At 37.3% G+C, this 15,995-nt stretch overlaps 1 protein-coding gene and 1 long non-coding RNA gene across 4 annotated transcripts in view; one reads left to right on the top strand and one right to left on the bottom strand.

The window, feature by feature from the left end:
- The first annotated feature begins 2,764 nt into the window (after window positions 1-2,764).
- Window positions 2,765-15,995, top strand: part of prkcz (protein kinase C, zeta) — a 57,249-nt gene continuing 44,018 nt past the window's right edge. Inside the window, exons 1-4 of one of the 2 annotated variants that reach the window (XM_077511935.1) lie at window positions 2,765-2,991; window positions 5,269-5,390; window positions 6,454-6,543; window positions 7,278-7,328. In XM_077511935.1, coding sequence (XP_077368061.1) covers window positions 2,915-2,991; window positions 5,269-5,390; window positions 6,454-6,543; window positions 7,278-7,328 — 340 coding nt within the window. In that variant the 5' untranslated portion in view covers window positions 2,765-2,914. The remainder of the gene's footprint in view (window positions 2,992-5,268; window positions 5,391-6,453; window positions 6,544-7,277; window positions 7,329-15,995) is intronic. The other variant, XM_077511936.1, reaches the window with a different exon arrangement.
- LOC144013293 (uncharacterized) overlaps window positions 8,971-15,995 on the bottom strand; it is a 32,219-nt gene continuing 25,194 nt past the window's right edge. The window contains exons 4-5 of one of the 2 annotated variants that reach the window (XR_013282203.1): window positions 9,941-10,027; window positions 8,971-9,425 (exon numbers count right to left, since the gene is read on the bottom strand). This is a non-coding gene — a long non-coding RNA (uncharacterized LOC144013293). Of the gene's footprint in view, window positions 9,426-9,940; window positions 10,028-14,941; window positions 15,055-15,995 lie in introns of those variants that run through there. The other variant, XR_013282204.1, reaches the window with a different exon arrangement.

Below are 15,995 nucleotides of genomic sequence, written 5' to 3'. Positions count from 1 at the left end.
TGCGATTGGTTGGCAACCAGTCCAGGGTGTCCCCTGCCTACTGCCCAGAGCCAGCTGAGATAGGCGCCAGCAGCCCCCGCGACCCTTGTGAGGAATAAGCGGTCAAGAAAATGGATGGATGGATGGAATTTACTTTCACTTATGTCCGCTTGTTTTGTGGCTTCTCACTGATGATAATCTTTGAGACTAAATACGCTTACATTTGTTTTGGTTGATGTAAATGATGTGTCGTTTTGTTTTTTTCTGTACTATCTTCCGTAATCTGGAACAGTGATTCTCGATGATGTCATGATGATGAGACGCATGTTTGCAGATGATATGAATGATCAAGTTGTCGAGGATGAGTTTCAGAATATTATGAAGTGATTCAACGCTAACAGACTGTCTTTAAATATTAACAAAACCAAAATCATTTTTTAATTGTAGGAATATAGACATTGAGACAACACTATTGGGGCGAACGTGATTGAAATGACGAAAGAAATCACAAATCCAAATTCTGCCACTGGTCTATAAATCGCTGAATTGTTTGGGTCCTGAATATATCCAAGAAATGCTGATTGAGTACAAACCCAGCAGGGCTCTGAGATCGACAGACTTGGGCCAATTAGTGGAAGCCAGAGTTCCAAGCAAACATGGTGAAGCTGCATTTAGATGTTATGCTGCACACAGATGGAATCGGCTGCCAACAGAAGTGAAGTCAGTGTAAATGCTTTTAAATCCAGATTAAAATCTGCTTTTTTCCTCATGACTTTGATTAAGGACTTTTAAACAGCTTTAATTAATCATATTTTTCCCCCTTTTTAATTAGTATTTTTATTATTATTTTAAACTTAGCTAAATCTTTATAAAGTTTGCTGAATAATTTTGTAATATTGTCAATTGATTATTTTTTTTTTTATAGTAAATTGTGTAACCTACTTTTATTTTCTCTTCTTCCTCTGAATGTTTGTTGACGCTTATGCGTTGTCTTTCTGTCTGTAAAGCACTTTGAGTTGCCTTATGTATGAAATGTGCTATACAAATGAACTTGCCTTGCCCTAAAGAAATCACGTTTGTAGCTGTTATGGTGATTGATAAACACTTAAATCAAAGGTATCCCAAAAACATAGCTGTAATTATCAAGGTCAAAGAATCGCTTAATAAAAGTGATTGGCTTTTGTTGTATAACTTGTTGATTGTTCCATATCTGACCTGTCGTATTGAAGTGTGGGAATGCGCTTGTAAAAGCGGCACCGAACTGATCTTTTGTCTACAGAAATATGCTGTTCAAGTTGTTAATAGAAGTGGATACGGGGACCATAATAACCTGATATTTATACAGTTAAAATCTTCAAAATGTAATAAATTGGTGCATGGAATATTACCTTAAAATTATGTATAAAGCTCAGCATCAAATTTTACCAAACGACTTGCAAAACAGATTCACAAAGACAGAAACCAAAATAATAGAACAAAAGTAAAGTAAAGATGTATTTCAATCCAAGGTGTCAATCTGTGGAACAATCTTGACTGTATAATTAAAATATCTCAGTTCAATGATATTTTCAAGAAATTTGTAAAAGCTTAAATAGCAAAAATATATTATTGTATCAAGAAATTATTGAATTCATTTTGTTATGCTTTGTAAAAAAAATTGTAAGTGTGCCTTGACTTTAGCTGTCATTCATTTTGTGTTGATTAAGGGCAGATGTTTGTTGCTTCTTGCTGTACACTTTTATTTTCTTTTAGAGGATGACATAAATAAAACAAAAGAGAAAAAAAGTGTGTGCACATACTATATGCAATATGCACCACCCCAAAACAAACAAACAAAAAAAACTACGCCTTAGAGCAGAGGGCCGGAATCCTGCAGGTTTTGGATGTTTCCCTTCTCCAATACGGCTGATATATGATCAGCTCATCAGCAAGCTATGCATAGGCCTGATAACGACCCTGTTGAATAGAAAAAAAAAGAAAAAAAAGCGTTTATCTTCTATTATGTGCTTTTTTTTAAACACAAGTTGGGAAACAAAATCGGATTTTACAGAGATGACTCGTTCCCGTTCATTGGAGGCAGCAACACTGCCTCCTAGCGGACTGTGGGGGGACGGCGGGCTTTCCAAACGTGAATGTTTCAATTTCGTCGTTATCTTTCTTGAAAATGAAAAACAAGTTAAATGTAAATTGCGGGAGCGGAAGAAGACGGAGTGATGTCATATTTGTGAATGTTGTTATACATGGCAATCAAGGATATCATGTATTTGTTGATCTGAAAAATGTGAACAGGGCAGATATATTTGTGTGAATCATTTTGAGACAACCTCTCTCCATCGCATGCATTTTTGACCAAGAAACATTATATGTCGGTTAAGTATTTTATTTAATTAATTTAGTAATTTATTTTTACTACCTGTTCACGACCCACCCATTATGGGTTTACTTTTGGTTTCACTCCTGAGCCACCAAGTCGAAAATCTCTTTTAATGTTTTCAAAATCACCTCAGTTAATTACTATTGAACACCTGTTACAGGCTTCGTTATTAGCATGCTAAAGGTGAGTTCGTTTGTCTACCGTAACCATAGCGAAACGTAAGAAACTGTCAAGTGAATTTAAGTTGGCCATTGAATGACCAAACATATAGAATCTACTTCAAACTAAAAGTACTTGCAATAATTCCGCACAGATGTTCGTTGACATCCCTTACCGAATATTTTATTTTGAAAGGTCAAGACGGAACTTAAAAAGTTGTTCAGGAAGTTTTGATCTTGGGTGCCTGCGAAACTCGGAATGTTATCTGGAGCCAAGAAACTTCCAAAGTAGTACGCCGAGTTGACTTTTCCCTGCGCGTCACGGAGATTTATCGTCGAACGGAAGACGCTTCAGAACGGAAAGCGGTTCGAAGTGGCCTTGGAAGGTTGACGAAGCTATACAATGCATATGCTAGCCTCAAACGGATCCGTCATGAACTTGGAGTCGCAGTCGGTGAAAGTTAAAGCGCATTATTGCGGGTAAGTGACAAAAGCCCCGACAAATTCATGACAATCTGTACAAGCTAACGTCAACCATGACGTAGCGGTTCAGCAACAACTTGGAAACACCTGTTGAACGCGGAGACTGTTGCCAGACCAAATGAAAAACTTCTCTTGTGAGCTTTCAACAAGTGTTGTGTGATTTGGTGAAGCGGGGATTCTGTGACACTTTTTATTATCTTCTGCTTGTTTGGCTTCAACTTGTTGAAATGTACTTTGTTGACTTGTGATTGCGGCGTCGCTGTCGCCTGCAAGGTCAGAGATGAGCTAACTGCACGATACTGTACTTAAATGCTGAAGACACTTCTTGAATGATCACACTTTGTTCAGTAGGTAGCTTGTTTGTTTGTTTGTTTGTTTGTTTTTGGCTAGGCGTCTTTCCGAGCACATCACTGCCTTTATGGGAAAAAAAAAAGGACAACAAGTGTTGCAAGACATGAATGACAGGAATGCATGTGAATAATTTAAGATTGACAGACACACCCTTAATTGCGTGTTTAGGGGATGCGATGTGCGAAAGAGGACAACTTAAGGCTTCACAAAAAGAAGTACGAATGTGACAATTTATTTGCCAGGAACCATACAGGAAATGCAAATATGGGATTTATTACAATACAGGATATGGCAATGATTATTGCAATTATTCTGCAATATGGTATATTATTATTATTATTATTATTATTATTAGACTTGACTTTATTGATCCCTTTGGGGATGGCTTCCTCTGGGAAATTTACATGTCCAGCAGCAATAAGAACAGATAATAAAATAAAAAAATAATTCAATCAATCAATCAATAAATAAGGTTATTACACCAGAGATTGAAATAATAATAATAATAATAATAAAATAAAAATTCAATCAATCAATAAATAAGGTTATTACACCAGAGATTGAATTAATAATAATAATAATAATAAAATAAAAATTCAATCAATCAATAAATAAGGTTATTACACCAGAGATTGAAATAATAATAATAATAAAATAAAAATTCAATCAATCAATAAATAAGGTTATTACACCAGAGATTGAAATAATAATAATAATGAAATAAAATAACAAATAAAAATTCAATCAATCAATAAATAAGGTTATTACACCAGAGATTGAAATAATAATAATAATAATAATAATAATAAAATAAAAATTAAATCAATCAATAAATAAGGTTATTACACCAGAGATTGAATTAATAATAATAATAATAAAATAAAAATTCAATCAATCAATAAATAAGGTTATTACACCAGAGATTGAAATAATAATAATAATAATAAAATAAAAATTCAATCAATCAATAAATAAGGTTATTACACCAGAGATTGAAATAATAATAATAATGAAATAAAATAACAAATAAAAATTCAATCAATCAATAAATAAGGTTATTACACCAGAGATTGAAATAATAATAATAATAATAATAATAATAATAATAATAATAAAATAAAAATTCAATCAATCAATAAATAAGGTTATTACACCAGAGATTGAATTAATAATAATAATAATAATAATAATAATAAAATAAAAATTCAATCAATCAATAAATAAGGTTATTACACCAGAGATTGAAATAATAATAATAATAAAATAAAAATTCAATCAATCAATAAATAAGGTTATTACACCAGAGATTGAAATAATAATAATAATGAAATAAAATAACAAATACAAATTCAATCAATCAATAAATACGGTTATTACACCGGAGACTGAATGAAATAAATGAAAGTACTGTACAGTCAAGTGGCATATTTGTGAAGTGAAGTGCACGCTACCCCCTCCTCCCCCCCAGCGAGGAGTTGTCGAGTACGATGGCACGGTGGGCGAAAGTTCCACTTTTTTTGGTCTCTGAATCACTGCTTGCTGTCAAGTAGCCACAGCAGAGTAGTTGAGCGGGAAGTGAAAAAAAATGATTTGGATTATAGGGCTCAAAGATCATCTTGTTGATAGCTGTGCCTATTACGTTGTAGTGCGTTGAGTGACAAATCCCTGTGAGCGCTGCACACCTTCAATATACGCAGTCGGACACGCGACGCCGGTGCCAGGCTTACATTCTTGCAACTGCTCTATTACTTAGAATTGCAGATACTTTTCATGCCAAAACGCAAAGCGACATGAAAGCTTGACCGTTACCTTCAACCGGTTTCAAGTACGACTCGCAATCAACTTACAATGCCAAGAATTGATCAGAAAGTTTCAATCTTTTGTGACCCAACTACGTGTTCGTGTTCGTGCGTGTGCGTTCAGAGACATGCTGATCACAGATCTGGCTGCCACTTCGACTTTCGTGGAGCTTTGTGACGAGGTGAGAACGATGTGCAGCCTAACCAGACAGCAACCCATCACACTCAAGTGGATTGATGATGAAGGTGCGTGCGCCGGCAAATAAAATGCATTTCACATTGAGCAGTGTCACTTGAAAAATGGAAGCAAAGTAAAATACACGGAACATTGCTGAATAGGTAGTTTATGATTGCTCATAGACGCTTTATGAAATCCAAAATATCAAACATTTTCGAGAGGGTCTCATTATTGTAGATAATCACGTTTGCACACTTTCTCACGCTGACAAAAAAAAAATCTTTGCTTCATATTGTCAGTAGAATGAATGAGATATTTGCATTAACTCATTCACTCCCAGCCATTTTCACTGAAGCAAAACCCCTTTGGTCCCTGCTGTTTTGCTGTATTTTGACTGATTTTGATTTGATTCATCAGGGGGGAAAGTATATTTATATCTATCTGTTTCCGTTTTGCAATAATTAGCATTAGAATATAGCTACGTTTCATCATTATTTACAAATCTGTTTATATACTCTGCTGCCACCTTCTGGCCGTTATTGTAATAACTAAGATTGTTTCAACCGTTATCTTCAGTTCAGAGGCTGCATCAAAGCTCTAGCATAAAAAACCCCCATTAAAAACATATAAATATGTCTTTGGGACACTAGTAATATTTAAAAGAGAACGTATTTATACGTCTTTGGGAGCTAATGAGTTACTTTGAAAAATATTCCACTTAAAAATGGATTGTATTTCCAAAAAAAAAAAGTCTCTGAACAAAAATACCCTTGATAGAAACAAATGTGAACGTTTTCATCCTGTAGACCTTCATCCATATATCCAACAAGTCCAGCCTGTGCAGGGCCCCAAAGTATCATTTAAGATCAGTTTAAAACATCAAAACTTTTCAACTTTTATAGTTCTCGAAGGCACCAAGCTTCCTTTTGTTTGACACATTTGATAAATATGATTTTCTGTTTTTCACAATTAAAAAGGATGAGCATTATAATAACGACAAAGACTGTGGGAGAAGAAAAATGATCAGCGTTAGTTTGTAGAAAGTAGATTGATGATTCCAAATGCTCGACCACAGAAAACAAACGATTCGACATGATACTGATTGACTTTTTTGCGTGTGAATAATTTCAGGAGACGCTTGCACCATCTCATCTCCGCTGGAGCTCGAGGAGGCATTTCGGATTTACAATCGCAGCAAAAGATCTGGACTGCTGTTGCATGGTAAGTTTTTTGTTAACTCATTCGCTCGCCGCCATTTTCACATTTCGCAATCCCGTTCGCTCCCGCCTGTTTTACTGGATTTGGACTGATTTTGCAAGGCCCGCAGAATATTGTGTTCAATTGCTATAAAAGCATGAAACCTATCAAAAGAAAGATTAAAGTCTCTTCTTTCATTAGGAATAAAAAGTATGTTTCTATCTGTTTCTAGCAATTAGCATTAGAACAGAGCTAAGTTTCATCACTTTTCACAAATCTATTTCAAATTCGAAGTAATTGAGCTTTTTTTTCTACATGATCTCCTTTGCTCTGCTGCCACCCGCTGGCCGTTTGTGTAATAACTACCATTTCTGCAACCGTTCTTTGCAGTTGAGAGGCTGCATCAAAGCCTTCTGTATGCTCTAGCATAAAAAAACGTATAAATACGTCTTTGGTACACTTAGAACATGAAAAAAAAACAAGGTATTTATACGTTATTGGGAGTAAATGAGTTAAATATAGCTCTTGAAAATCATGACTATATCGCCTTCTGTTTATATGTCATGTGACCAGTAGTTAGTCATCATTTGATTTGTTTATCGTTTGGTTTGAGCCTTATAGCCAGCGACCCAAATTTGACTGATTGTTTCACTTGCAATACGCTGCACATCTGTTGGGCGGATGAAGAGGAAACTCAAGTCAAATGTTTACTTTCTTTCTCACTCTGTTTTTTTTTTTTTTTTTTTGTTGACACGCAGTCTTCCCAAGTATTCCGGAGCAGCCTGGAATGTCGTGCCCCGGAGAGGACAGTGAGTGGAACCGTTTTCACAATGGTTTTCGTACGGAAATATGGTGTATAGAGACGCACAATTTGTACGTCTGTGCTTTACTCAAGTGCAAGAATGTTTTTACTGCGTTTTTTTCCCCGCCAGGGTTGAAGGATTTTACAACATACTGTAAAGCAATGGTTGTTGAAAATAACAAATTGATTGTGATGCCGTTATGTTACAGACTACACGTTACAAAAGCAGAATTGTGTCATGTGACCACTTAGGAATTGTGGGTAATGATGTGCCGCTGCCTCACAGTGCGAATGTCCGTGCTGAAGATCATTTTAACACCCAACTTTTTACGTATAGTTTGCATGTCCTCGTCAGGCCTGTGTGAGTTTTCTCCAGATGACGTGGACAATTGTGCGATTATTGGATTTGCATACACATGCATAACATCGCTGATAGGTGAAAAACACTTACAGCCATTATTCGTCCATTATTATTATTATTATTATTATTATTATTATTATTATTTATTTATTTATTTATTTTTATTTTTTTAAAATGTTTTTGGATTTGCATACACATGCAGAACATCGCTGATTGGTGAAAAACACTTACAGACATTATTCGTCCATTATTATTATTATTATTATTATTATTATTATTATTATTTATTTTTTATTTTTTATTTTTTTTTAAATGTTTTTGGATTTGCATACACATGCAGAACATCGCTGATTGGTGAAAAACACTTACAGACATTATTCGTCCATTATTATTATTATTATTATTATTATTATTATTATTTTCTTATTTTTTATTTATTTATTTATTTTTATTTTTTTTTAAATGTTTTTGGATTTGCATACACATGCATAACATCGCTGATTGGTGAAAAACACTTAGACATTATTCGTCCATTATTATTATTATTATTATTATTATTATTTTCTTATTTATTTATTTATTTATTTATTTTTATTTTTTTTAAAATGTTTTTGGATTTGCATACACATGCAGAACATCGCTGATTGGTGAAAAACACTTACAGACATTATTCGTCCATTATTATTATTATTATTATTATTATTTTCTTATTTTTTATTTATTTATTTTTTCGTTTTTGGGATGAAACTGAATGCAGACATCCCAAAATGTAAAAAAAAAAAAAAAAAGGAGAAAAAAAATCAACATAAGTGTTTTTCACATAGGAATGAAACTGAATGCAGACATCTCAAAATGTAAAAAAAAAAAAAAAAAGGAGAAAAAAAATCAACATAAGTGTTTTTCACATAGGAATGAAACTGAATGCAGACATCTCAAAAGCGTAAAAAAAAAAAAAAAAAATCTTGACTGCTTTTCAGCACTTTGTCAATTTACCTTTAGTTTGAGAGAGACATTTTTATAGAGTTGACAGGTAAAAAATATCCTCTTTGATATCATTCAAATGAACAGCCATTTTTATTTTATTTTTTTATAACTCTTCTCCATTATATAATGGCCATTGATTAATTGTGATCATGTTTTAGTGGCCTGAGGCTTCCCTGCCTTGCACCAGCCGCTCTGGCATGGCCCCCACCCCACAACCGCCACCACTAGCCACTCCCATCCACTCCCCCTCCTGCCCATGGCTTTGCCCCCCCCCCCGCTTGCTCTCTTTCTCTCCATCAGCTGTGTGGCACCGCTGTCTCTCTGGGGAGGAGCTTACAGTGCTGCAGCATCACACAAGGCAAGCTGGCGAGACACGACGTACGAGGGCAAATCTGGGAGAGCGAGCGATAAACATCGCAGCTCTTAATGCACAAGGCAGGCTTTCATTTTTTTTTTCTTCTCCCCTTTATTCTATTTTTGGCCATGGATGAAAAATGGAAACGTTTCATTAAGGCCGAGAGAGGGAATTAAGCTGCGCGGCAAACTGTCAGCCGTGAGGTTCCAGCAAGCGGCAGTCAGCAAAGGAGAATAAGAAGAGGGGAACATTATTTAAAAAAAAAAAAAAAAAAGCTGTGAGAAAAAGGGAGGGCTTGCCAGCGAGCGGGACAGCAAGTGGATGTGGATGTGGATGTGGGCATCGTCGCCGGTTCACCTCTAACACATCCGCGCACGCACGCCAGACACAGCCTGGACGATGTGCTGAAAGAGGGAAAGAAAGAAGACAAACCGGTGAGATATCATCCATACGTTGAACTCCGTCAACGATGGCAAGAATCGCATCACTTCATCTATCAGCAGACAATGAATTTGAAGGATGCGCTCGCACGTTTGATCTCTCTCGTCTGCATCCGTCGTTAGCATGTGTGCTACGTTCGAGCGTTGGCCGAGTCACGCATTGCAGGCGGGAATCATGTGCAGGCAGCCTGCTCGTCGCGTTAGCATGGCTGATGCCTGTTTTTGTTGGACTTCCGTCACTGTGGTTTTTCTTCACACGGCTTTTCGCACTCGGATTTGCACCTGATGAACATCGTGACGTTGTCGTCGGTGTGACTTTGCGTGCAGGGATCGTGAACATTTTGATGGTTTCCAATTGATTGTTGGCATCTGAGATGAGGCTGTCATGCAGTTTGTTTATGCATGCGGTGGAGGGAAAAACGCATTTAGCATCGAGGCAGATTTGATTTTATTGGCTTTTAGACACCTTGTGCACTTACCAGGGTCGGAGCCTCTTTGACGTTGTGGTTGTTGTCACGTTTGGAAAGCTGATTGTTGGTTTGCATTCAACACGGTTGATGATTTAGCTTTGAACCAAAAACACAAAAAGAGAAAAGATTTTGGAAGAATTGCTCTGATGACAATATGTAGATTTTTTATTTTTTTTTAAAGTCACAATTGGTTTGATACGTGAAGCCATTTTGGATTGTGACCCTGTTGGGCCACCATAAGACATGTTGCGGTGGCCCTCTCAGAACTGGTGCTGGATGATATATTACGACAAGTTCCAATGATTATTTAATATTGAGCTTCTTTATACTGTTATGATTTGAGCCTTTAAGAACACGGAGTTACTCCCCCCTCCCCCTTTTCAAAAGTTTATTTTTTGCCATATAAAGTCAGACGGAATATTAACTATTTACTATTTTCTGGGCTTTATGTCTTGTTAAAGCCATTCCTTATGGAAGGATTTAACCCAACGTGCAGTGATTACAATTTAAATGGGTAACATCAAAAATATTGAATTTGAAATATTTAAAAAGCAAGCATATGTATTCATTGTACAATTTTTATGAATGAAATTTGTGCTGGTCTGGTCAGGACAGCACACTGATCTGACTGGATAGGCCAAGATTTTTGAAGCAGCGAGGCGGCCATATTGCTCCTCCCAAGAAACGTTTCTCGGCATACGATCCAAAATATTTGCAGTATTGAGACAGTGCTTAGGAGAAATAGCTGATTTATGACGTTTTCAATTTGTTAAACATAAACAAGAGGACTTCGGACATTTTACAACTTGCCTTAAATACATGTAGAAATTTGACAGGAGGAAACTTGTCATTTTTTGAAACTAAAGAATTATAAATGTAATACTGCCAAATTAAATTTCAGCAGCACGTAGCCTACCGTCCACTTGTTCATTTGTATATATATGTATTAATTTTACTTGTTAAGAAATAGTGACCCTTTACAAACTGCCTATGAGCTGTATTTGTCGAATATCCCATATAGTTGACAGCAGTCTGCTGGTTAGATGGGAGGAGCAAGATGGCCGCCCTGTCGCTTCCAGTCATATATTCAGATCAGTGGGACGGCATCAGTGAACTTTGGGTGGCCCCACACTCGCGTTGTGGCCCTGGGCCAAGGGGCCACTCTTAATGTTGAACCGTCTTGTAAGGATATCTAAAGTCTTGTTTGAAAATATCTTGAATTTCGCCATTCCTGTTTTTGTGACATTTATTTACCGGACTTAGTCAGTTGTTTTTTATATTACACAATGAAGGAAGAGAATAAGGGTTGAAAATAAGAAGGCTTCCTTGTTTGTTTGTTTGTTTTTTGAGTCTGTGCCAAACAATATATTTCCTCTCCTCGGTTCCTGCGTATTTTTGCAACTCTTGGCTTTTGAAGGGCATCAGTGACAAACTAGGATGAAGCGAGCTTATTGTGTTTGCAATGTCAAGGATTTATAAGTGGCCACAGAAATGTGGCCGCGTTCCACTAACATCAACGTTTTGGTGCCGGATTTGCATTTCAGTTTGAAGATCATCTTTAATATTATCATTGAGGACATTTTGGGCTGCCTTCAGCTGTAACGTGTCGTCAATGCTTTTGTGGCTTTGTCGTGTGTCTGTATTTAGTTTCCCGTATTACAACTTTAATTTGAAGCACTACAATTCTTTCTTTAACATCATCATTGAGGACATTTTGGGCTGCCTTCAGCTGTAACGTGTCAGGTTATTTGTCGTCAATGCATATGAGCTTGTGTGGCTTTGTCGTGTGTCTGTATTTAGTTTCCCGTATTACAACTTTGCTTACTTGTCATAACATATTGTCGTGTACAAACTTGCTTAACGGAATCGCTCCACAAATGTATTGAATGAAAAGACTCACAAAATATACAAAAGCAGATAAGCATCATATTATTTGTTGATTGGAAGACTATCATAAGAACCTGCATAACCTGCCATCTGTAGCAACAGAATTATGTAATGTCCTAAAAGGAATTAATCACTGGATTGAAACTGGGACCAAACCAACGGGTGAAAATAAAAAAAAACAAAAAAAACAAACAAACCTAACAACAACTTCACAGCTTCTCAGCTAGAATAGTTTCTTGGTCCATTGTGAAAATAATAACTCACAAGGGCTGTTGTGATTTTGCTGATTTGATGCTTTACCATAGTGCCAGTGACCAAAAAAAACAAAAAATGTCTTGAATAATTTGTGATTTTTCAGAACATGCTATCAAAGGTGCTTTTTAATGGAGACTTGAAAGAGGTTTATACCGTATTTCATTGTAGCATCTGGTTGTTTGTTTGGAAACGTGTAATCACTGACTTCAATGCAAACGCTGTCGTTGTGATTGAAAAGCGATCGGGTTGGAGGACAGACATCAAGTCAGGACGGCCGACATTGATGCATCACATGCTGAAGTGTCAAAGTGTCCCTCTGATGATTTATTTTACTCAGGCACATTCCAGGCACACCTGAAAGGCAGACATGTTGGGGTGAGGATTCAGTGAAGCCCCACGACATGTAACTGTGTTTTAACTCGTAGAATGCGCTTATTCAGATTCAGATATGGAAAGCTGGAGACCAAATTGGACTCATATTGTCCAAGATATGCTTTTTTTATTTGTAAACTGTGACTACTTTTTACTCTTGACGAGAATCGCGAAATGAACAAATCCATACAATGGAGATTCAAATCTGGATCTCGTGACTGTCAGGCAGATGTTTCCACCAACTGTTTCACGGGATATATGACAATTAAGTTTATTTTTATTGATTAAAAAAATCAAATTAATCATCATCCTAAAGGTGCCCCAGGTGTGTGTTAGCCGCAGTGTGCAGGAAAACTCCTGTAAAGCATCCACGTGAGTGAGGTCATCGCCTACAAGTAAGCGTCGCGTGGCGACGTGCCCGCGTGCGACAGAGTTGACACGATTGGTGCAGAGATGCGCACTGCTCGCTGAGCATCATCACAGTTATATAATAACACGAGCTCGTGGATGGCCAATCCATACATAAACATTCTAATTGTTGTTTCCAAAAGGAAATCTGTACAATAGCAGAGCTTAGTAGCGGTCCAACTTTTCCACTCCAGTGCTGCAGGTGTACGAATGACCATTACGACACATAACATGGAAAATAACCCAAACGAGATCCCAAAATAGACAAACACTGCGCAAGTTGTTCAAATACATAGTAAGCAGAGAAGAAGCATTTGAAATTAGCATTGGAAGCTGTAGAAATATGTACTGTATGCTGGTCAGAGTTACATCACAAGCAACCAGATTGGTGGCATGTGATCAATTTACGCCACATTTTGCAGTATCACAGAAAAATGTGTAATTCTCTGATTATCATCGGGATTTTGAATAAATAACTTACTCACCTAAAGACTGTTTTTGACGGTCGTTTACCAAATGCACGTGTTAGAAATGGGTCAATATGAAAAACTTTCACGCAACTTTTTGCACAAACTAACTTTAAAACAACCGCCGCTGCATACAACCTGCTGTGCATGGAGCAACAATTAATCATCAATCATCAATTAATCAATCAATCAAGGCAGTTAAAACAGATTAATTCACCACATCCTACAAATGCATCCATCCATCCATCCATCCATTTTCTTGACCGCTTATTCCTCACAAGGGTCGCGGGGGGTGCTGGAGCCTATCTCAGCTGGCTCTGGGCAGTAGGCAGGGGACACCCTGGACTGGTCGCCAGCCAATCGCAGGGCACACAGAGACAAACAACCATCCACACGCACAAGCAATTGGGAGCTCCCAATGAACCTGCCGTGCATGTCTTTGGAATGTGGGAGGAGTACCCGGAGAAAACCCACGCAGGCACAGGGAAAACATGCAAACTCCACCCAGGAAGGCCGGAGCCTGGACTCGAACCCGAGTCCCCAGTACTGTGAGGCGGACGTGCTAACCAGTCACCCGCCGTGCCACCCCTATGAATTCAATTGAACATGAACTCATTCACTCCCAGGCGTTTTCACAGTTTTATTGTTTTTTGACTGATTTTGCAATGCCCACAGGATTTTGTGTTCTATTGCTATAAAAACCTGGAAACTACCAAAAGAAAGATTAGTCTCTTCTTTCACCAGGAAAAAAATCTGTTTATCTGTTTCTGTTTTGCAGCAATTAGCATTAGAATATAGCTACGTTTCATTATTATTCACAAACCTGTTGAGAACACTGGGAAAAAGAGCTTGTTGCAACATGGCCCGTGCTGCTCTCTTATACTCTGTTGCCACCTGCTGGCCGTTTTTTTGTAATAACTACCATTGCTTTAAGCGACCGTTTCAGGTCTGAAGCTGCATCAAAGCCTTCTGTATGCTCTAGCATTAAAAACAAACAAACGTATAAATACGTTTTTGGGAGTGAATGAGTTAATATTCATTTCTATTGAAAGCCTAAATGTGAAGTCGCATTTATCTATCCCTTCATGACAAAAAGTCACAAAGGGCTTCACAAGCACACAATTGACAAAGACCGGAGACATTTCCTACCCGTCAACCAAGCAAGGAAAAGGTCAAATCCCCGTTTGGGGTGGAAAAACCTTGAGAAAAACACCACAGATAGACGAGTCTCTTTTCCAGGATAATCAGCCTGCACTGGATGCAGAGTGGGCAGCTTTTTATCACATGATTGTGTGGTGCTGTTAAATGTTAGTTAAAACACCATAAAAGTCTATTTAATGAAGTGTCCTAGTAGGTAGACACCTTTGGGCAAAGTGGTTCTTCCTCTGCCCTTGTCCTGGCTGGTCTGTGCAGAATCTACTTGATCTCATTAAATGGACTCTGGTGCTGTTTTAGTTAGCATTGCATCGTACCATTATGTGTGAAATGTTGCCCACTTGCCACCCATTGCATTGCAGTCTGCTCATCCAAGACGCGGGATTCCCTCCGTCTGACTTCCCTTCTCAATATTTCTTCTGAAGTTGACATCAAAGTGCTCTCAGGACTGCGTCGGCTCACCTGTTTTCTGGCTTTGGTCATGTGACGTTCACGTGGGAGCCCGAGGGCATGTTGACGTCAGTTTGATTGGCCATAGGTGATGGTGCAGGATAAAATGTCGGATTCATCTGCTTCATTCTCAAGACACAAGCAGAAATAATATTCATTCAAATGCTGGTACAGTGGAACCTCTACTTACAAACAAAATTTTCGAGTTACGAAACGCCTCAACGGGGAAATATTGCCTCTTGTTACGAAAGAAATTTCTAGATACGAAAGGTAAAAATACATTATCGATGCAGCATACTTTCGGCTATGACTATTTCCGACCATAAGTTATCTATGAGCGTAAATACTAGATCGGTGTCTATACAGCGTCCTCATCATTCATCCCGCGGCCCACGAGGTGTTCCGATAGTTTTTCGTAAATGTATGAACTAACGGCCGACGAATTTGTGAAAAAAATCAAACAATTGGTGATTGATGAAGGCACAGTAAGTTTTTAATTGCGACGAGACGGACCTTTTTTTGAAAAAAAAAAAAGATGCCTCGCCATACCGGAAGTTTCCATGAAGCTTCAGAATTTGTTGAAAAGAATCGCCCAGAAAAAGTGTTCACCAGTCGGGCGTTTGCTCACTAAGATGATGTTTGCCTTGGACATTTACGAAGGATTGTTAAAAAAAAAAAAAAAAAAAGCAAACATCCATGGATCAGTTCTTTGCAAAAAAAAACAAAAAACAAAAAAAAAAAAACTTAAGAGGAGAACATGAACCAAAGAGGGCAAAAAACAACGAGGACAGCAGTTAAAAAGGTAAATGAGCATCATTGTTATTCTTTACTCTATTTTTTATTTATTACATTATGCACAACTCTCATCTATTGTGCAATAATCTAATTGTAACATGTATTTGTTACACGTTTTGATGCATTTTTTATGCTTTATAAAACATTTACGTCTGAATTTTGGGAGGCTTGGAACGGATTAGGGCGTTTACATGGAAAATGCGTCTCTACTTATAAAATTTTCTACTTAAGAACTTTCTTCCAGAACCAATTCAATTCATTTTGTAAGTCGAGGT

The sequence above is a fragment of the Festucalex cinctus genome, chromosome 2 (genome assembly GCF_051991245.1).
Source record: "Festucalex cinctus isolate MCC-2025b chromosome 2, RoL_Fcin_1.0, whole genome shotgun sequence".
NCBI classification, from domain to species: domain Eukaryota; kingdom Metazoa; phylum Chordata; class Actinopteri; order Syngnathiformes; family Syngnathidae; genus Festucalex; species Festucalex cinctus.
This window is presented reverse-complemented; position numbering and strand designations above follow the sequence as displayed.